General features: G+C 39.0%; 1 protein-coding gene across 1 annotated transcript in view; it reads left to right on the plus strand.

Annotated features, from left to right (window-relative positions):
- LOC138334645 (dynactin subunit 1-like) overlaps nt 1-23,988 on the plus strand; it is a 100,389-nt gene that overhangs the window by 71,499 nt on the left and 4,902 nt on the right. Inside the window, exons 27-28 of the mRNA XM_069283282.1 lie at nt 7,128-7,256; nt 8,226-8,388. Of these exons, the coding sequence (XP_069139383.1) occupies nt 7,128-7,256; nt 8,226-8,388 (292 nt within the window). The remainder of the gene's footprint in view (nt 1-7,127; nt 7,257-8,225; nt 8,389-23,988) is intronic.

Below are 23,988 nucleotides of genomic sequence, written 5' to 3' on the forward strand. Positions count from 1 at the left end.
CTCAGTCTGTGGTTACTGTTACCTAATGACTTTGTGTATATAACTGGTGTTTACAGTCACCTCAGCCTGTGGTTACTGTTACCTAATGACTTTGTGTATATAACTGGACGTTTGTTTACAGCCACCTCAGCCTGTGGTTACTGTTACCTAATGACTTTGTGTATATAACTGGACGTTTGTTTACAGCCACCTCAGCCTGTGGTTACTGTTACCTAATGACTTTGTGTATATAACTGGATGTTTGTTTACAGCCACCTCAGCCTGTGGTTACTGTTACCTAATGACTTTGTGTATATAACTGGACGTTTGTTTACAGCCACCTCAGCCTGTGGTTACTGTTACCTAATGACTTTGTGTATATAACTGGTGGTGTTTACAGCCACCTCAGCCTGTGGTAACTGTTACCTAATGACTTTGTGTATATAACTGGACGTTTGTTTACAGCCACCTCAGCCTGTGGTTACTGTTACCTAATGACTTTGTGTATATAACTGGACGTTTGTTTACAGCCACCTCAGCCTGTGGTTACTGTTACCTAATGACTTTGTGTATATAACTGGTGTTTACAGTCACCTCAGCCTGTGGTTACTGTTACCTAATGACTTTGTGTATATAACTGGTGTTTGTTTACAGCCACCTCAGCCTGTGGTTACTGTTACCTAATGACTTTGTGTATATAACTGGACGTTTGTTTACAGCCACCTCAGCCTGTGGTTACTGTTACCTAATGACTTTGTGTATATAACTGGATGTTTGTTTACAGCCACCTCAGCCTGTGGTTACTGTTACCTAATGACTTTGTGTATATAACTGGACGTTTGTTTACATTCACCTCAGTCTGTGGTTACTGTTACCTAATGACTTTGTGTTTATAACTGGACGTCTGTTTACAGCCACCTCAGCCTGTGGTTACTGTTACCTAATGACTTTGTGTATATAACTGGACGTTTGTTTACAGCCACCTCAGCCTGTGGTTACTGTTACCTAATGACTTTGTGTATATAACTGGTGTTTACAGCCACCTCAGCCTGTGGTAACTGTTACCTAATGACTTTGTGTATATAACTGGATGTTTGTTTACAGCCACCTCAGCCTGTGGTTACTGTTACCTAATGACTTTGTGTATATAACTGGATGTTTGTTTACAGCCACCTCAGCCTGTGGTTACTGTTACCTAATGACTTTGTGTATATAACTGGTGTTTACAGCCACCTCAGCCTGTGGTTACTGTTACCTAATGACTTTGTGTATATAACTGGATGTTTGTTTACAGCCACCTCAGCCTGTGGTTACTGTTACCTAATGACTTTGTGTATATAACTGGATGTTTGTTTACAGCCACCTCAGCCTGTGGTTAACTGTTACCTAATGACTTTGTGTATATAACTGGGTTTGTTTACAGCCACCTCAGCCTGTGGTTACTGTTACCTAATGACTTTGTGTATATAACTGGACGTTTGTTTACAGCCACCTCAGCCTGTGGTTACTGTTACCTAATGACTTTGTGTATATAACTGGATGTTTGTTTACAGCCACCTCAGCCTGTGGTTACTGTTACCTAATGACTTTGTGTATATAACTGGTCTGTTTACAGCCACCTCAGCCTGTGGTTACTGTTACCTAATGACTTTGTGTATATAACTGGTATTTACAGCCACCTCAGCCTGTGGTAACTGTTTACCTAATGACTTTGTGTATATAACTGGACGTTTGTTTACAGTCCACCTCAGTCTGTGGTTACTGTTACCTAATGACTTTGTGTATATAACTGGACGTTTGTTTACAGCCACCTCAGCCTGTGGTTACTGTTACCTAATGACTTTGTGTATATAACTGGGATTTGTTTACAGCCACCTCAGCCTGTGGTTACTGTTACCTAATGACTTTGTGTATATAACTGGACGTTTGTTTACAGCCACCTCAGCTGTGGTAACTGTTACCTAATGACTTTGTGTATATAACTGGATGTTTACAGCCACCTCAGCCTGTGGTTACTGTTACCTAATGACTTTGTGTATATAACTTGACGTTTGTTTACAGCCACCTCAGCCTGTGGTTACTGTTACCTAATGACTTTGTGTATATAACTGGATGTTTGTTTACAGCCACCTCAGTCCTGTGGTTACTGTTACCTAATGACTTTGTGTATATAACTGGACGTTTGTTTACAGCCACCTCAGCCTGTGGTTACTGTTACCTAATGACTTTGTGTATATAACTGACGTTTGTTTACAGCCACCTCAGCCTGTGGTTACTGTTACCTAATGACTTTGTGTATATAACTGGACGTTTGTTTACAGCCACCTCAGCCTGTGGTTACTGTTACCTAATGACTTTGTGTATATAACTGGGTTTGGTTTACAGCCACCTCAGCCTGTGGTAACTGTTACCTAATGACTTTCTGTATATAACTGGACGTTTTTTTACAGCCTCCTCAGTCTGTGGTAACTGTTACCTAATGACTTTGTGTATATAACTGGAGTTTGTTTACAGCCACCTCAGCCTGTGGTTACTGTGTTACCTAATGACTTTGTGTATATAACTGGACGTTTGTTTACAGCCACCTCAGTCTGTGGTTACTGTTACCTAATGACTTTGTGTATATAACTGGATGTGTTTACAGCCACCTCAGCCTGTGGTTACTGTTACCTAATGACTTTGTGTATATAACTGGTGTTTGTTTACAGCCACCTCAGCCTGTGGTTACTGTTACCTAATGACTTTGTGTATATAACTTTGTTTGTTTACAGCCACCTCAGCCTGTGGACTGTTACCTAATGACTTTGTGTATATAACTGGACGTTTGTTTACCACCGCAGCCTGTGGTTACTGTTACCTAATGACTTTGTGTATATAACTGGACGTTTGTTTACAGCCACCTCAGCCTGTGGTTACTGTTACCTAAGACTTTTGTGTATATGACTTTGTGTATATAACTGGACTGTTTTGTATTAACTTTGTTGATATAACTGATGTTGTTTACAGCCACCTCAGCCTGTGGTTACTGTTACCTAATGACTTTGTTGTATATAACTTGGACGTTTGTGTTTACAGCCACCTCAGTCTGTGGTTACTGTTACCTAATGACTTTGTGTATATAACTGGATGTTTTTACAGTCACCTCAGCCTGTGGTTACTGTTACCTAATGACTTTGTGTATATAACTGTAATGTCTGTTGTTAACAGCACCTCAGCCTGTGGTATACTGTTACCTAATGACTTTGTATATATAACTGGAAAGTTTGTTTACAGCCACCTCAGCCTGTGGTTACTGTTTTACCTAATGACTTTGTGTATATAACTGGTCGTTGGTTTACAGCACACCTCAGTCCCTGTGGTTACTGTTACCTAATGACTTTGTGTATATAACTGGACGTTTGTTTGTTTACAGCCACCTCAGTCTGTGGTTACTGTTACCTAATGACTTTGTGTATATAACTGGTATTTACAGCCACCTCAGCCTGTGGTTACTGTTACCTAATGACTTTGTGTATATAACTCGACTGACTGTTTACAGCCACCTCAGCCTGTGGTTACTGTTTACCTAATGACTTTGTGTATATAACTGGACGTTTGTTTTTACAGCCACCTCAGCCTGGTGGTTACTGTTACCTAATGACTTTGTGTATATAACTGGACGTTTGTTTACAGCCACCTCCGTCTGTGGTTACTGTTACCTAATGACTTTGTGTATATAACTGGACGTGTTTGTTTACAGCCACCTCAGCCTGTGGTTACTGTTACCTAATGACTTTGTGTATATAACTGGAATGTTTGTTTACAGCCACCTCAGCCCCTGTGGGTTACTGTTACCTAATGACTTTGTGTATATAATCTGGACGTCCTGTTTACAGCCACCTCAGCCTGTGGTTACTGTTACCTAATGACTTTGTGTATATAACTGGTGTTTACAGCCACCTCAGCCTGTGGTTACTGTTACCTAATGACTTTGTGTATATAACTGGAGCGTTTGATTACAGCCACCTCAGCCTGTGGTTACTGTTACCTAATGACTTTGTGTATATAACTGGACGTTTGTTTACAGCCACCTCAGCCTGTGGTTACTGTTACCTAATGACTTTGTGTATATAACTGGACGTTTGTTTACAGTCACCTCAGTCTGTGGTTACTGTTACCTAATTACTTTATGTATATAACTGGTGTTTACAGCCACCTCAGCCTGTGGTTACTGTTACCTAATGACTTTGTGTATATAACTGGACGTTTGTTTACAGCCACCTCATCCATGTGGTTACTGTTACCTAATGACTTTGTGTATATAACTGGACGGTTGTGTTTACAGCCACCTCAGCCTGTGGTTACTGTTACCTAATGACTTTGTGTATATAACTGGACTTTGTTTACAGCCACCTCAGCCTGTGGTTACTGTTACCTAATGACTTTGTGTATATAACTGGATGTTTGTTTACAGCCACCTCAGCCTGTGGTAACTGTTACCTAATGACTTTGTGTATATAACTGGACGTTTGTTTACAGCCTCCTCAGTCTGTGGTTTACTGTTACCTAATGACTTTGTGTATATAACTGTTTGTTTACAGCCACCTCAGCCTGTGGTTACTGTTACCTAATGACTTTGTGTATATAACTGGTGTTTACAGCCACCTCAGCCTGTGGTAACTGTTACCTAATGACTTTGTGTATATAACTGGATGTTTGTTTACAGCCACCTCAGCCTGTGGTAACTGTTACCTAATGACTTTGTGTATATAACTGGACGTTTGTTTACAGCCTCCTCAGTCTGTGGTTACTGTTACCTAATGACTTTGTGTATATAACTGGATTTGTTTACAGCCACCTCAGTCCTGTGGTTACTGTTACCTAATGACTTTGTGTATATAACTGGTGTTTACAGCCACCTCAGCCTGTGGTTACTGTTACCTAATGACTTTGTGTATATAACTGGACGTTTGTTTACAGCCACCTCAGCCTGTGGTTACTGTTACCTAATGACTTTGTGTATATAACTGGACGTTTGTTTACAGCCACCTCAGCCTGTGGTTACTGTTACCTAATGACTTTGTGTATATAACTGGATGTTTGTTTTTACCACCTCAGCCTGTGGTTACTGTTACCTAATGACTTTGTGTATATAACTGGACGTCTGTTTACAGCCACCTCAGCCTGTGGTTACTGTTACCTAATGACTTTGTGTATATAACTGGACGTTTGTTTACAGCCACCTCAGCCTGTGGTTACTGTTACCTAATGACTTTGTGTATATAACTGTTTGTTTACAGCCACCTCAGCCTGTGGTTACTGTTACCTAATGACTTTGTGTATATAACTGGATGTTGTTTACAGCCACCTCAGCCTGTGGTTACTGTTACCTAATGACTTTGTGTATATATAACTGGACGTTTGTTTACAGCCACCTCAGCCTGTGGTTACTGTTAACCTAATGACTTTGTGTATATAACTGGATGTTTACAGCCACCTCAGCCTGTGGTTACTGTTACCTAATGACTTTGTGTATATAACTGGACGTTTGTTTACAGCCACCTCAGCCTGTGGTAACTGTTACCTAATGACTTTGTGTATATAACTGGTGTTTACAGCCACCTCAGCCTGTGGTACTGTTACCTAATGACTTTGTGTATATAACTGGATGTTTGTTTACAGCCACCTCAGCCTGTGGTTAACTGTTACCTAATGACTTTGTGTATATAACTGTTTGTTTACAGCCACCTCAGCCTGTGGTTACTGTTACCTAATGACTTTGTGTATATAACTGATGACTTGTTTACAGCCACCTCAGCCTGTGGTTACTGTTACCTAATGACTTTGTGTATATAACTGGAGATGTTTACAGCCACCTCAGCCTGTGGTAACTGTTACCTAATGACTTTGTGTATATAACTGGATGCTTGTTTACAGCCACTCAGTCTGTGGTTACTGTTACCTAATGACTTTGTGTATATAACTGGATGCTTGTTTACAGCCACCTCAGCCTGTGGTAACTGTTACCTAATGACTTTGTGTATATAACTGGGTTTGTTTACAGCCACCTCAGCCTGTGGTTACTGTTACCTAATGACTTTGTGTATATAACTGGTGTTTACAGCCACCTCAGCCTGTGGTTACTGTTACCTAATGACTTTGTGTATATAACTGGATGTTTGTTTACAGCCACCTCAGCCTGTGGTTACTGTTACCTAATGACTTTGTGTATATAACTGGTGTTTTACAGCCACCTCAGCCTGTGGTTACTGTTACCTAATGACTTTGTGTATATAACTGGATGCTTGTTTACAGCCATCTCAGCCTGTGGTAACTGTTACCTAATGACTTTGTGTATATAACTGGTGTTTACAGCCACCTCAGCCTGTGGTAACTGTTACCTAATGACTTTGTGTATATAACTGAATGTTTACAGCCACCTCAGTCTGTGGTTACTGTTACCTAATGACTTTGTGTATATAACTGGTGTTTACAGTCACCTCAGCCTGTGGTAACTGTTACCTAATGACTTTGTGTATATAACTGGATGTTTGTTTACAGCCACCTCAGCCTGTGGTTACTGTTACCTAATGACTTTGTGTATATAACTGGATGTTTACAGCCACCTCAGCCTGTGGTAACTGTTACCTAATGACTTTGTGTATATAACTGGTGTTTACAGCCACCTCAGCCTGTGGTAACTGTTACCTAATGACTTTGTGTATATAACTGGACGTTTGTTTACAGTCACCTCAGCCTGTGGTAACTGTTACCTAATGATTTTGTGTATATAACTGGACGTTTGTTTACAGCCACCTCAGCCTGTGGTTACTGTTACCTAATGACTTTGTGTATATAACTGGATGTTTACAGCCACCTCAGCCTGTGGTTACTGTTACCTAATGACTTTGTGTATATAACTGGTGTTTACAGCCACCTCAGCCTGTGGTAACTGTTACCTAATGACTTTGTGTATATAACTGGTGTTTACAGCCACCTCAGCCTGTGGTTACTGTTACCTAATGACTTTGTGTATATAACTGGTGTTTACAGCCACCCTAGCCTGTGGTTACTGTTACCTAATGACTTTGTGTATATAACTGGATGTTTGTTTACAGCCACCTCAGCTTGTGGTTACTTTGTGTATATAACTGGACGTTTGTTTACAGCCACCTCAGCCTGTGGTTACTCGTGCTAACACAGTCCGGTCCCAGATTGCAGACATAGAAACCATGAAGTTCAAACTTGAGAGTAAAGATGATGACATCAAGGAACTGAAGAAACTCATGAAAATGAAGGTAAGTTGATACAAGATCACATATATCCATCCTTATCCGTTGTCGTCCTCATCCATCGTTGTGTCATTTGTATGTGATTGACATCTTTTCCATAACCGCTGATCAGAATTTAACAAAAATATACTAATGATAGGGCTGACCCCCAGGGGCCTAAGGGCGGGATGTCAAAAGGGGTTAATTTGACTATTTCCATATAAACGACTTCTTCTCTGAAATTAAGCATAATGCAATGGTAGTATCCTTATAGGGTGGGGATTCAAAATTATACAAAGATTTGGGGGTCGTTCCACCCTCCAAGTTGCAACTTGCCTAGAATTATCCTAACTTGGTCCTAATATCAAGTGTTTTAATTTTTTGGCCAATCCAAAATCCAAGATGGTTGCCACGTCTTCCCCATTCTAATGGTGTGATTTAGCTGAAATTGCCTGAATTGATCCTGATATGGTCCCAATCTGTCTGTGTATGGGTAGTTGTAGTCATAAAAATAGTCAAATTATCAATTGCATGTTGTACATGAAAAAGGAAACAACATGACTGATTAGCAGCCTTCTTGTATAGTCCACTTTCTCAGTAAGTACTGAAGAGGGTGAGCTTCCTCAAATTAAACTTGTAGTGTCATCTTGGTCCTGAGTTCTGCATATTCATTTTGGAACAAATCCAAGCACAAGATGGAAGACGGTATATAGCCATATTAGATTTGACAATTGAAGTAAGAGTTTTTGCGAGGGAGTTTAATGTGAATAAACTTGTGAATTTTTCCTTTGTTTATTCAATAGTGAGAGGAAAAAGAAAAGCAGAGAAAAGATTCCTCTTTTCATTGTTGTAGATCATTCTTGATATAAGTACCATGATTCAGAGGGATCTCACACTGTTAAATGAAGAAACCCTGACAAGTGGTTGGTTTGGACTGGAGAAAGCTCTTGTTCACTAATTATATATTGTTTGTATTTGTTATTTATAACCTTACAGCAAGAAGAGTTCAGTGAGCAGCAGGTGAGGATGACCCTGGTGGAGAAGAAGCTGGACAATGCCACTAAGGATGGTGATGAACGTGTCGAGAAAATGCAGCGTAAACTTGATGAGATCCAACTTCAGATGAAGAAAAAGGAAAAGTGTGTACTGTTGATAATTCATTCTCATCTATAATTTGTCTCGAGTGAAATTAAACTGTTTTGAAAATATGCAATGTGAGGTAAAACCTAAAATTTGAATTTTTCTTCATAATATTTTCATGGATATTTATTGGCTAATGAAAGATATAAAAATTTAGATGAGAATTAATTTCATATGTTGAGATTTTATGAAACGATGAGTCTAAGAAACCTTTATTTTTTCAAGCTTGGGTGAGCAAACAATAAAACTTGGTGATGAGTTTCATCGAATCTGATATGGAATGAACACAAATGTAATTATTTACATAACAGCAAAACCTTCCATTCTGAAGAATTCCTGCGTCAAAATGTTCTCCAACAATCGAGCGGAGGCCTTTTTGTTCCACAGTCCTCGGATCCTCATGTCCTTTGGTTCTTGACGTCACAATGTTTAAATGTCATGATGGATTTTATACCTGCCACACCAAACTAAAAAATTTAGATTAAATTATTATTAAATTAGTGATATACCCCATTTAATTAAGGAATAGAGCACGTGTAAATTATGTAACCCCGGTGAAGCCGGGTTACATGAAATTTACACGGGCTCCATTATCATTAAAACCTCATAACCTCAACAAAATAAAAATCCATTCATTATATTTACAGTTCTCCACGTAAATGAATATTATTTATACTCGAGACATTTGAATATTTTTTATTAAAATACCCATATTTTGTTCTCTCCCGTCATCGTCAACGAATTTGATTGAACAGCTGATTGGCATCGATTCATTTATATGTTCCCACAAAAAGTGGGGTCATGGCCACACGTTGCTACGCCAGCGACTATTCCCATAACAATATAATCGACGCACGTGTTGTACTATCATTATGCACTGATAATGATGATACTAGAAAGCATGGTTATTGAGTCCATGTCAGTGCACACTGTAAATATTTGAAAATCAAATTAGATGGTGGGGATACCCAACTAAGTTATAATATCAAATCAGATGGAGGGGATAGATGGAGATGTAGATATGAAGTGACAGAGGAGGTAGATATGAAGTGACAGAGGAGGAAGATATGAAGTGACAGAGGAGGTAGATATGAAGTGACAGAGGAGAGGTAGATATGAAGTGACAGAGGAGGTAGATATGAAGTGACAGAGGAGGTAGATATGAAGTGACAGAGGAGGTAGATATGAAGTGACAGAGGAGGTAGATATGAAGTGACAGAGGAGGTAGATATGAAGTGACAGAGGAGGTAGATATGAAGTGACAGAGGAGTTAGATATGAAGTGACAGAGGAGGTAGATATGAAGTGACAGAGGAGGTAGATATGAAGTGACAGAGGAGGTAGATATGAAGTGACAGAGGAGGTAGATATGAAGTGACAGAGAGGAAGATATGAAGTGACAGAGGAGGTAGATATGAAGTGACAGAGGAGCTCGAGGTAGATATGAAGTGACAGAGGAGGTAGATATGATGTGACAGAGAAGGAAGATATGAAGTGACAGAGGAGGTAGATATGAAGTGACAGAGGAGGTAGATATGAAGTGACAGAGGAGGTAGATATGAAGTGACAGAGGAGGTAGATATGAAGTGACAGAGGAGCTCGAGGTAGATATGAAGTGACAGAGGAGAGGTAGATATGAAGTGACAGAGGAGAGGTAGATATGAAGTGACAGAGGAGGTAGTAGACAGAGGAGAGTGACAGAAGTGACTCGAGAGGTAGATATGAAGTGACAGAGGAGCGAGGTAGATATGAAGTGACAGAGGAGGTAGATATGAAGTGACAGAGGAGGTAGATATGAAGTGACAGAGGAGCTCGAGGTAGATATGAAGTGACAGAGGAGGTAGATATGAAGTGACAGAGGAGAGTAGATATGAAGTGACAGAGGAGGTAGATATGAAGTGACAGAGGAGCTCGAGGTAGATATGAAGTGACAGAGGAGGAGGTAGATATGAAGTGACAGAGGAGGTAGATATGAAGTGACAGAGGAGGTAGATATGAAGTGACAGAGAGGAGGTAGATATGAAGTGACAGAGGAGGTAGTATAGATAGAATGAAGTGACAGAGGAGGTAGATATGAAGTGAGGTAGAATGAAGTGACAGAGGAGGTAGATATGAAGTGACAGAGGAGGTAGATATGAAGTGACAGAGGAGCTCGGTAGATATGAAGTGACAGAGGAGGTAGATATGAAGTGACAGAGGAGGTAGATATGAAGTGACAGAGGAGGTAGATATGAAGTGACAGAGGAGGTAGATATGAAGTGACAGAGGAGCTCGAGTAGATATGAAGTGACAGAGGAGGTAGATATGAAGTGACAGAGGAGGTAGATATGAAGTGACAGAGGAGGTAGATATGAAGTGACAGAGGAGGTAGATATGAAGTGACAGAGGAGGTAGATATGAAGTGACAGAGGAGGTAGATATGAAGTGACAGAGGAGGTAGATATGAAGTGACAGAGAGAGGTAAGATATGAAGTGACAGAGGAGGTAGATATGAAGTGACAGAGGAGGTAGATATGAAGTGACAGAGGAGGTAGATATGAAGTGACAGAGGAGAGGTAGATATGAAGTGACAGAGGAGGTAGATATGAAGTGACAGAGGAGGTAGATATGAAGTGACAGAGGAGGTAGATATGAAGTGACAGAGGAGGTAGATATGAAGTGACAGAGGAGGTAGATATGAAGTGACAGAGGAGGTAGATATGAAGTGACAGAGGAGGTAGATATGAAGTGACAGAGGAGGAGGTAGAATGAAGTGACAGAGGAGTAGATATGAAGTGACAGAGGAGAGTAGAATGAAGTGACAGAGGAGGTAGATATGAAGTGACAGGAGAGGTAGATATGAAGTGACAGAGGAGGTAGATATGAAGTGACAGAGGAGGTAGATATGAAGTGACAGAGGAGGTAGATATGAAGTGACAGAGGAGGTAGATATGAAGTGACAGAGGAGGTAGATATGAAGTGACAGAGGAGGTAGATATGAAGTGACAGAGGAGGTAGATATGAAGTGACAGAGGAGGTAGATATGAAGTGACAGAGGAGGTAGATATGAAGTGACAGAGGAGGTAGATATGAAGTGACAGAGAGGAGGTAGATATGAAGTGACAGAGGAGGTAGATATGAAGTGACAGAGGGAGGTAGATATGAAGTGACAGAGGAGGTAGATATGAAGTGACAGAGGAGGTAGATATGAAGTGACAGAGGAGGTAGATATGAAGTGACAGAGGAGGTAGATATGAAGTGACAGAGGAGGTAGATATGAAGTGACAGAGGAGAGGTAGATATGAAGTGACAGAGGAGGTAGATATGAAGTGACAGAGGAGGTAGATATGAAGTGACAGAGGAGGTAGATATGAAGTGACAGAGGAGGTAGATATGAAGTGACAGAGGAGGTAGATATGAAGTGACAGAGGAGGTAGATATGAAGTGACAGAGGAGGTAGATATGAAGTGACAGAGGAGGTAGATATGAAGTGACAGAGGAGGTAGATATGAAGTGACAGAGGAGAGGTAGATATGAAGTGACAGAGGAGGTAGATATGAAGTGACAGAGGAGGTAGATATGAAGTGACAGAGGAGGTAGATATGAAGTGACAGAGGAGGTAGATATGAAGTGACAGAGGAGGTAGATATGAAGTGACAGAGGAGGTAGATATGAAGTGACAGAGGAGCTCGAGGTAGATATGAAGTGACAGAGGAGGTAGATATGAAGTGACAGAGGAGGTAGATATGAAGTGACAGAGGAGGTAGATATGAAGTGACAGAGGAGGTAGATATGAAGTGACAGAGGAGGTAGATATGAAGTGACAGAGGAGGTAGATATGAAGTGACAGAGGAGGTAGATATGAAGTGACAGAGGAGGTAGATATGAAGTGACAGAGGAGGTAGATATGAAGTGACAAGAGGAGGTAGATATGAAGTGACAGAGGAGGTAGATATGAAGTGACAGAGGAGGTAGATATGAAGTGACAGAGGAGGTAGATATGATATGACAGAGTGAGAGATATGAAGTGAGCTGAGGTAGATATGAAGTGACAGAGGAGGTAGATATGAAGTGACAGAGGAGGTAGATATGAAGTGACAGAGGAGGTAGATATGAAGTGACAGAGGAGGTAGATATGAAGTGACAGAGGAGGTAGATATGAAGTGACAGAGGAGGAGGTAGATATGAAGTGACAGAGGAGAGGTAGATATGAAGTGACAGAGGAGGTAGATATGAAGTGACAGAGGAGGTAGATATGAAGTGACAGAGGAGGATAGATATGAAGTGACAGAGGAGGTAGATATGAAGTGACAGAGGAGCTCGAGGTAGATATGAAGTGACAGAGGAGGTAGATATGAAGTGACAGAGGAGGTAGATATGAAGTGACAGAGGAGGTAGATATGAAGTGACAGAGGAGGTAGATATGAAGTGACAGAGGAGAGATAGATATGAAGTGACAGAGGAGGTAGATATGAAGTGACAGAGGAGCTCGAGGTAGATATGAAGTGACAGAGGAGAGGTAGAAATGAAGTGACAGAGGAGGTAGATATGAAGTGACAGAGGAGGTAGATATGAAGTGACAGAGGAGGTAGATATGAAGTGACAGAGGAGGTAGATATGAAGTGACAGAGGAGGTAGATATGAAGTGACAGAGGAGGTAGATATGAAGTGACAGAGGAGGTAGATATGAAGTGACAGAGGAGGTAGATATGAAGTGACAGAGGAGGTAGATATGAAGTGACAGAGGAGGTAGATATGAAGTGACAGAGGAGGTAGATATGAAGTGACAGAGGAGGTAGATATGAAGTGACAGAGAGAGAGGTAGATATGAAGTGACAGAGGAGTAGATATGAAGTGACAGAGGAGGTAGATATGAAGTGACAGAGGAGGTAGATATGAAGTAGAGGTAGATGAAGTGACAGAGGAGGTAGATATGAAGTGACAGAGGAGGAGGTAGATATGAAGTGACAGAGGAGGTAGATATGAAGTGACAGAGGAGGTAGATATGAAGTGACAGAGGAGGTAGATATGAAGTGACAGAGGAGGTAGATATGAAGTGACAGAGGAGAGGTAGATATGAAGTGACAGAGGAGGTAGATATGAAGTGACAGAGGAGGTAGATATGAAGTGACAGAGGAGGTAGATATGAAGTGACAGAGGAGGTAGATATGAAGTAGAATATGAAGTTGACAGAGGAGGGTAGATATGAAAGTGACAGAGAGGAGAGGTAGATATGAAGTGACAGAGGAGCTCTGGAGGAAGACATGAAGGAGTGACAAGAGGAGGTAGATATGAAGTGACAGAGGAGGTAGATATGAAGTGAAAGAGGAGGTAGATATGAAGTGACTGAGGAGGTCAGAAATGAAGTGACAGAGATGGTAGATATGATTGTGACAGATGGTGAGGTAGTATGAAGTTGACAGATGATAGATATGAGTGACAGAGGAGGTAGATATGAAGTGACAAAGGAGGTAAGATATGAACGTGAAGAGAGAGGGAAATAGAAGTGACAGGAGGAGGTAGGATATGAAGTGACAGAGGAGGTAGATATGAAGTGACAGAGGAGCTCGAGTAGAGAGATAGAAGTGACAGAGGGGGTAGATATGATGTGACAGAGGAGGTTAGTTATGAAGTGACAGAGGAGCTCGAGGTAGGATTTGAACAGTGACAGAGGAGGGTAGATACTTGAGGTAGATTTGAAGTGACAGATTAGTGAGGGTAGATATTGAAGTCGACAGAGGTAGGTAGATATGAAGTGAGAGTAGGATAATGACGTGGAGGATGCTCGAGGTCACATATGAAGTGACAGAGGAGGTAATGATTGAAGTGACACTTGAAGTGACCTTTCACAGTTACTACTTGTTTGTGACAGTCAGGGACACAATACTTGGGTTGTCCTGTCTCATTTACACATACCTTGGTTTGGGTCCTGTCACATTTACAACTTACTTGGGGGTGCGGGTCCTGCTTACAATGAACACAGACTTGGTCTGTCTGCTCGTCATTAACACATACTTGTTGTCCTGGCGCACTAGTTACCCATACTGTGGTCTCCTGCGCACATTAACACATACTTGTATTTGTCCTGCGCACATTAACACATACTTGGGGTGGTCCGGCGCACAATAACCCATACGTGTTTGTCCTGCGCACAATAACCGATACTTGGTTGTCCTGCTCACATTAACCGATACTTGGTCTGTCCTGCTCACATTTACCCAAACTTGTTGGGGTCCTGCGCAAATGTTACCCAGACTTGGTTGGTCCCTGCTCACATTTTACACATACGTGGTTTTTGTCCTCACACATTAACCATACTTGGTTGGCCTCTCACATTTAACCAGACGTGGTTGTCCTTAGCCTCACAATTAACACATACGCTTTGTCCCTGCTCACATGTAAAACATACGTCGTTTGTCATACCTCACATTTACCATACGTTGTTTGTCCTGGCTCACTAGATGGTACCCATACTGTTGTGTCCTGCTCACATTTTACACATACTTGGTTTGTCCTGCTCACATTTAACCATTACTTGGTTTGATCCTGAGCTCACAATAAACCATAATTGGAATTTGTCCTCTCTCCAATTTAAACCCATACCTGTTTGGATCCAGTTCACAAAAACACATACTTGGTAGTGTCCTATCTCACAGTTAACACATAACTCCTTGATGATGTCCTGTCGCACATACTAATCACATACTGGACGTCTGTCCTGTCATCATAGTTTACCCATTCCGATTGTTTGTCTCTCGCCGTCACATTGAACCCAAGACCTGGTTTTGTCCTGTCTCACATTCTCACATATAAACCCTTGGTTGGGGGTACGCTTCACATTGAACACAGTACTTGGTTCTGTCCTGCCCCCACAATAACAACGACCTACCTTGGTTTGTCCTGCCTTCAACAGTAACCCATGACTTGGTCTGTCCTCGCTCTACAATCAACAACATAACTTAGGTTTACATGTCCTTGCTCACCATTAACACAGACGTGGTCTGTCCCTGCTCACATTTCACACATACTTGTATTGTCCTTGCTCACAAATTAACACAGCCCTGTTTTCCGACTCACATTACACCTTGCTTGGTCTGTCCCCTGCTCTGACAGGTTACACAGACCTGGTTTGGTTCCTGCTCACATAAACACATACTTGTTCTGTCCTGCTCGACATAGACACATACATTGTTTGGTCCTGCTCACATTGGACCCATAACTTGCGGTGTTTCCGACGTCACATTTTACTCATACTCTTGTGTTTTGGTCCTGCGATCATCAATTCAACCCACTACATTCTTTGTGACCCTGGCGCACTAATTCACACATACTCCAGTGGGTTTCGTCCCTACTCACAATAACCCCATACCTTCGTCCGGTCCCCATGCCGCCAGCATTAACACATACTATGGGTCATGATCCTGCTCACATTAACAACATACGTGGTTTGTCCTGCCACATTTTAAAACCCCATCTTGGGTCTGTCCTGCTCACATTAACCAAATACGTGAGTGTGGTCCCTGCTGACAGGTTAACACATCACTTTGGTTTGGGCCTTCTCTCAGTTAACACATACTCTGGTCTGTGCCTGCTCACAATAACACATACTGAGGTGTGAGTCCTAGCTCATATTTAACTCATACTTGTTTGTCCTGCGCACAATTATGGTAACCCATACTTGGTTTCCTGCTCACGATTAAACCCATACTTGGTTTGTCCTGCGCAACATTACCCAAGACCTGGTTTGTCCCGGTCATAAATACACATACATGTTTGCGTCCCTGCTCACATAAACACATACTTGAGTTTGTCCTGCTCACATTTACCCATACTTGGTTTGTCCTGCTCACATTTACCCATACTTGGTTTGTCCTGCTCACATTTACACATACTTGGTTTGTCCTGCTCACATTTACCCATACTTGGTTTGTCCTGCTCACATTTACACATACTTGGTTTGTCCTGCTCACATTAACACATACTTGGTGTTGTCCTGCTCACATATTAACACAGACTATGGTTTGTTGCTCACATTATTACCTACCTTGGTATGATTAGTCCTGCTGCACATTAACACATACACTTGGTTCTGTGCCTGCACACATTTAACACATTACTTGTTTTATTGTCCTACTACACATTAACACATACTTGGTTGTGTCTCTTCTCACATTAATAACCATACTTGCTTTGAGTCCTGCTCACCTTAATTTACCCATACTTGGTTTGTACCCTGCTCACATACCCAATCAACATGTATACTACTTGGTTTGTCCCCTGCTCACATTAACACAAACTTGGTTTTGTCCTGCTCACATTTACCCATACTTGGTTTGTCCTGCTCACATTTACACATACTTGGTTTGTCCTGCTCACATTAACACATACTTGGTTTGTCCTGCTCACATTTACACATACTTGGTTTGTCCTGCTCACATTAACACATACTTGGTTTGTCCTGCTCACATTAACACATACTTGGTTTGTCCTGCTCACATTTACCCATACTTGGTTTGTCCTCTCACATTTACCCATACTTGGTTTGTCCTGCTCACATTTAAACACATTACTATGGGTTTGTCCTGCTCACATTAACAACCATACTGGTGGTTATGCTCACATGCCCCTTCTCACATTTACCCATACATGTTTTTGTCCTGCTCACATTATAACACATACTTGGTTTGTCCTGCTCACATTAACACATACTTGGTTTGTCCTGCTCACATTAACACATACTTGGTTTGTCCTGCTCACATTAACACATACTTGGTTTGTCCATGCTCACATTTAACACATACTTGGTTTGTCCTGCTCACATTTAACCCTACTATACTTGGTTTGTCCTGCTCACATTTTACACATACTTCGGTATTGTCCTGCTCATGATTTACCCTTACTGTGGAGTTTGTCCTATCTCACAATTTACCCTTACATGTTGTTTTGTCCTGCACTCATCATTAACCCATACTTGGTTTTTCCTGTCTGATGCTTCACACTATTTAAACATATACTGGGACTGTTTCCCCTGCTCCACCATTTTGACTCATTTACTTGGTCTTGTCCTGCTCACATTAACACATACTTGGTTTGGTTCCTGTCACGATTACACATACTTGGTCTGTCCTGCTCACATTAACACATACTTGGTTTGTCCTGCTCACATTTACCCATACTTGGTTTGTCCTGCTCACATTAACACATACTTGGTTTGTCCTGCTCACATTAACACATACTTGGTTTGTCCTGCTCACATTTACCCATACTTGGTTTGTCCTGCTCACATTTACCCATACTTGGTTTGTCCTGCTCACATTTACCCATACTTGGTTTGTCCTGCTCACATTTACCCATACTTGGTTTGTCCTGCTCACATTTACACATACTTGGTTTGTCCTGCTCACATTTACACATACTTGGTTTGTCCTGCTCACATTAACCCATACTTGGGTTTGTCCATGACTACTCACATTTTACACATACTTGGTTTGTCCTGTCACAATTTACACATAACTTTGGTTTGTCCCTGGCTCACATTAACCCATACTTGGTTGGTTTGTGTCCTGCTCACATTTACACATACCTTGGTCTGTCCCTGCTCACATTAACACATACTTGGCTGTCCTACACACATTACACATAACTTGGTTCTGTTCTGCTCACATTAACCCATACTTGGTCTGTCCTGCTCACATTTCAACTTGTTTTGTTGCTACCACATACTTGGTTTGTCCTGCTCACATTAACACATACTGATGGTTTGTCCCTGCTCACATTAACACATACTTGGTTTGTCCTGCTCACATTAACACATACTTGGTTTGTCCTGCTCACATTTACCCATACTTGGTTTGTCCTGCTCACATTAACACATACTTGAGTTTGTCCTGCTCACAATTAACACATACTTGTTCTGTCCTGCTTCTCACATTAACACACATACTTCGTTTGTCCTGCATCACATTAAACCGCATACTTGGTTATGTTTCTGTCTCACATTTACCCATACATGTTTGTCCTCTTCATGTGACCCATACTTGGTTTTGTCCTGCGCACATTTACCCATACTTGTTTTGTCCTGGCTCACATTCTACTCCATACTTGTTTGTCCTGGCTCACATGATTACACATACTATGGTTGTTTGTCCTGTCACATTTGAACACATACCGGGGGGTTGTCCGGCGCACATTTACACAGACTTGGTTTAGCCTGCCTGCACATTAACTCATACGTTGGGTTGTCCTGCGTCACATTAAAACATACATCCTTGGTCTGTCCTATCGCACATGTACCACATACTTGGTCCTGTCCTGCTCGACATTAACTAAACCCATACTTACATTGGTTCTGTCCCTACTCACATTTAAACCCATGACTTTGGTTGGAGTCCCTACTCGACATTAACACCTATACGTGGTTGGTCTCGCACAGTTACCCATACTTGTCTGTCTGCTCACATTTACCCATAACTTGTCTGGCCTGGCGCCATTAACCCTTACGTGGTGTGTCCTTCTCACATAGTACCCTACTTGGTTTGTGCTGCTCACAGTTTACCCATCTTGTTGTGTCCTAGCTCACATGTACACAACCGTGGTTTGTCCTGCTCACAGTTTACACATACTTGATTTTGTACCTGCTCACATGTTACCACATTACTTGTTTGTCCTGCTCACATTAACACATACTTGGTTTGTCCTGCACACAATCAACACATACTTGGTGTTTTCCCTGCCACATTACCACATACGTTGTGTCCTGTCCTACTCACATTTACACATACATGGTTTGTCCAGCTCACATTTACCCATACTTGGTTTTTGTCCCTGCTCACATTAACACATACATGGTTTGTCCTGCTCACATTAACACATACATGGTCCTGTCCTGCCTCACATTAACTACATTACTTGGTTTGTCCTGCTCACATTAACCCATACTTGGTTTGTCCTGTTTACTTCTGTTTACATTTACAACCTGTCCTCACATTAAAAATTACTCATTATACTTATCTACTGACTTTGTAAAATACACTACGTAACCTCTACAGACTTATAAAATTACTCTGTTATAACCTCTGTACATTTATAAAATTACTTGGTTTGTACCCTCTACAGACATTATAAAATTACTTGTTATAGTCCCTCACATTTGGTTTGTTACTGTCTGCTTATATTTACAATACTTGGTTTTTAAAATCACTTTATACATACTTGGTCTACAAGACTTATAAAATTTGGTTATGTCCTAACATCTTAGAACAAAAATTACTCTGTGTATTGTTACATTTAAATTAACAAAGATTTATAATTATACTCTTTATTATGCTCACATTTAAAAATTTCATACTTGGTTTGTCCTGGCTACAGACATTTAAATTACTATATAACCTGTACATTACATACTGGTTTACTCTGTTATAACAAACCTTGTACAGACTTATTTGGTACTCTGTTATATTTAACCCATACAGACTTATAAATTTACTCTGTTTATTTAACGTAACTTCTTATGCTACTTATAACTTACTTGTTATAAAACCTCTACAGACTTATAAAATTACTTGTTTATACGTAACCTCTACAGACTTATATAAATTACTCTGTTATACGTAACCTCTACAGACTTATAAAATTACTCTGTTATACGTAACCTCTACAGACTTATAAAATTACTCTGTTATACGTAACCTCTACAGACTTATAAAATTACTCTGTTATTCATTCTACATTATACTTACTCTGTTATAACGTAACCTCTACAGACTAAAAATTACTCTGTTATAACTCTACAGACTTATAAAATTACTCTGTTATATAAACCTCTAACCTCTACAGACTTAAAAATTACTCTGTTATACGTAACCTCTACACACTTTAAAATACTCTGTTTAACTCACATTATAAAATTACTCTGTTATACGTAACCTCTACAGACTTATACATTACTCTGTTATAACCTTAAGACAACCTCTACACTTATAAAATTACTCTGTTATACGTAACCTCTACAGACTTATAAAATTACTCTGTTAATTACTGTTTATAACGTAACCTCTACAGACTTATAAAATTACTCTGTTATACGTAACCTCTACAGACTTATAAAATTACTCTGTTATAACGAACTCACAGACTTATAAAATTACTCTGTTATAAACGAACGTCGTACAGAATAAAATAACTCATGTAATACGTACTACAATTACTCTGTTATAACGAACCTCTACAGACTTATAAAAACTCTGTTTACGTAAACCTCTACAGACTTATAAAATTACGAACGTCTACAGACTTATAAAATTACTCTGTTATACGTTTTTAACCTCTACAGACTTATATAAAATTACTCTGTTATAACGTAACCTCTACAGACTTATAAAATTACTCTGTTATAACGTAACCTCTACAGACTTATAAAATAACTCTGTTATACGTAACCTCCAGACTAAAGACTCTACAGTTATAATACCTCTACAGACTTAAAATTACTCTGTTTATACGTAAACTCTACAGACTTATAAAATTACTCTGGTATACGTAACCTCTTACAAGACTTTGTAAAATTACTCTGTTATACGTAACCTCTACAGACTTATAAAATTACTCTGTTATACGTAACCTCTACAGACTTATAAAATTACTCTGTTATACGTAACCTCTACAGACTTATAAAATTACTCTGTTATACGTAACCTCTACAGACTTATAAAATTACTCTGTTATAACAAACCTCTACAGACTTGTAAAATTACTCTGTTATAACAAACCTCTACAGACTTGTAAAATTACTCTGTTATAAAACCTCTACAGACTTGTAAAATTACTCTGTTATACGTAACCTCTACAGACTTATAAAATTACTCTGTTATACGTAACCTCTACAGACTTGTAAAATTACTCTGTTATAACGTAACCTCTACAGACTTATAAAATTACTCTGTTATATAACCTCTACAACCTTATAAAAATACTCTGAAATATTAACAAACCTCTACTTATAAAATTACTCTGTTATACGTAACCTCTACAGACTTATAAAAATTACTCTGTTATACGTAACCTCTACAGACTTATAAAATTACTCTGTTATAACAAACCTCTACAGACTTATAAAATTACTCTGTTATACGTAACCTCTACAGACTTATAAAATTACTCTGTTATAACAAACCTCTACAGACTTATAAAATTACTCTGTTATACGTAACCTCTACAGACTTATAAAATTACTCTGTTATAACAAACCTCTACAGACTTATAAAATTACTCTGTTATACGTAACCTCTACAGACTTATAAAATTACTCTGTTATACGTAACCTCTACAGACTTATAAAATTACTCTGTTATAACAAACCTCTACAGACTTATAAAATTACTCTGTTATACGTAACCTCTACAGACTTATAAAATTACTCTGTTATAACAAACCTCTACAGACTTATAAAATTACTCTGTTATACGTAACCTCTACAGACTTATAAAATTACTCTGTTATAACAAACCTCTACAGACTTATAAAATTACTCTGTTATAACGAACCTCTACAGACTTATAAAATTACTCTGTTATACGTAACCTCTACAATAGACTTATAAAATTACTCTGTTATAACAAACCTCTACAGACTTATAAAATTACTCTGTTATACGTAACCTCTACAGACTTATAAAATTACTCTGTTATACGTAACCTCTACAGACTTATAAAATTACTCTGTTATACGTAACCTCTACAGACTTATAAAATTACTCTGTTATACGTAACCTCTACAGACTTATAAAATTACTCTGTTATAACAAACCTCTACAGACTTATAAAATTACTCTGTTATACGTAACCTCTACAGACTTGTAAAATTACTCTGTTATACGTAACCTCTACAGACTTATAAAATTACTCTGTTATACGTAACCTCTACAGACTTATAAAATTACTCTGTTATAACAAACCTCTACAGACTTATAAAATTACTCTGTTATACGTAACCTCTACAGACTTATAAAATTACTCTGTTATAACAAACCTCTACAGACTTATAAAATTACTCTGTTATACGTAACCTCTACAGACTTATAAAATTACTCTGTTATACGTAACCTCTACAGACTTGTAAAATTACTCTGTTATAACAAACCTCTACAGACTTATAAAATTACTCTGTTATACGTAACCTCTACAGACTTATAAAATTACTCTGTTATAACAGACTTATAAAATAACTCTGTTATACGTAACCTCTACAGACTTATAAAATTACTCTGTTATAACAAACCTCTACAGACTTATAAAATTACTCTGTTATACGCAAACCTCTACAGACTTGTAAAATTACTCTGTTATAACAAACCTCTACAGACTTATAAAATTACTCTGTTATACGTAACCTCTACAGACTTATAAAATTACTCTGTTATACGTAACCTCTACAGACTTATAAAATTACTCTGTTATACGTAACCTCTACAGACTTATAAAATTACTCTGTTATAACAAACCTCTACAGACTTATAAAATTACTCTGTTATACGTAACCTCTACAGACTTGTAAAATTACTCTGTTATAACAAACCTCTAACAGACTTATAAAATTACTCTGTTATACGTAACCTCTACAGACTTGTAAAATTACTCTGTTATAACGTAACCTCTACAGACTTATAAAATTACTCTGTTATAACGTAACCTCTACAGACTTATAAAATTACTCTGTTATACGTAACCTCTACAGACTTATAAAATTACTCTGTTATAACAAACCTCTAACAGACTTATAAAATTACTCTGTTTAGTAACCTGCTTTATAACTGTTATACGTAACCTCTACAGACTTATAAAATTACTCTGTTTATACGTAACCTCTACAGACTTGTAAAATTACTCTGTTATAACGTAACCTCTACAGACTTATAAAATTACTCTGTTATACGTAACCTCTACAGACTTATAAAATTACTCTGTTATACGAACCTCTACAGACTTATAAAATTACTCTGTTATACGTAACCTCTACAGACTTATAAAATTACTCTGTTATAACGTAACCTCTACAGACTTATAAAATTACTCTGTTATACGTAACCTCTACAGACTTATAAAATTACTCTGTTATAACGTAACCTCTACAGACTTGTAAAATTACTCTGTTATACGTAACCTCTACAGACTTATAAAATTACTCTGTTATAACGTAACCTCTACAGACTTATAAAATTACTCTGTTATACGTAACCTCTACAGACTTATAAAATTACTCTGTTATAACGTAACCTCTACAGACTTATAAAATTACTCTGTTATTACGTAACCTCTACAGACTTATAAAATTACTCTGTTATAACGTAACCTCTACAGACTTGTAAAATTACTCTGTTATACGTAACCTCTACAGACTTATAAAATTACTCTGTTATAACAAACCTCTACAGACTTATAAAATTACTCTGTTATACGTAACCTCTACAGACTTATAAAATTACTCTGTTATACGTAACCTCTACAGACTTATAAAATTACTCTGTTATACGTAACCTCTACAGACTTATAAAATTACTCTGTTATAACAAACCTCTACAGACTTATAAAATTACTCTGTTATACGTAACCTCTACAGACTTATAAAATTACTCTGTTATACGTAAC

The sequence above is a fragment of the Argopecten irradians genome, chromosome 11 (assembly GCF_041381155.1).
Source record: "Argopecten irradians isolate NY chromosome 11, Ai_NY, whole genome shotgun sequence".
Lineage (NCBI taxonomy): Eukaryota > Metazoa > Mollusca > Bivalvia > Pectinida > Pectinidae > Argopecten > Argopecten irradians.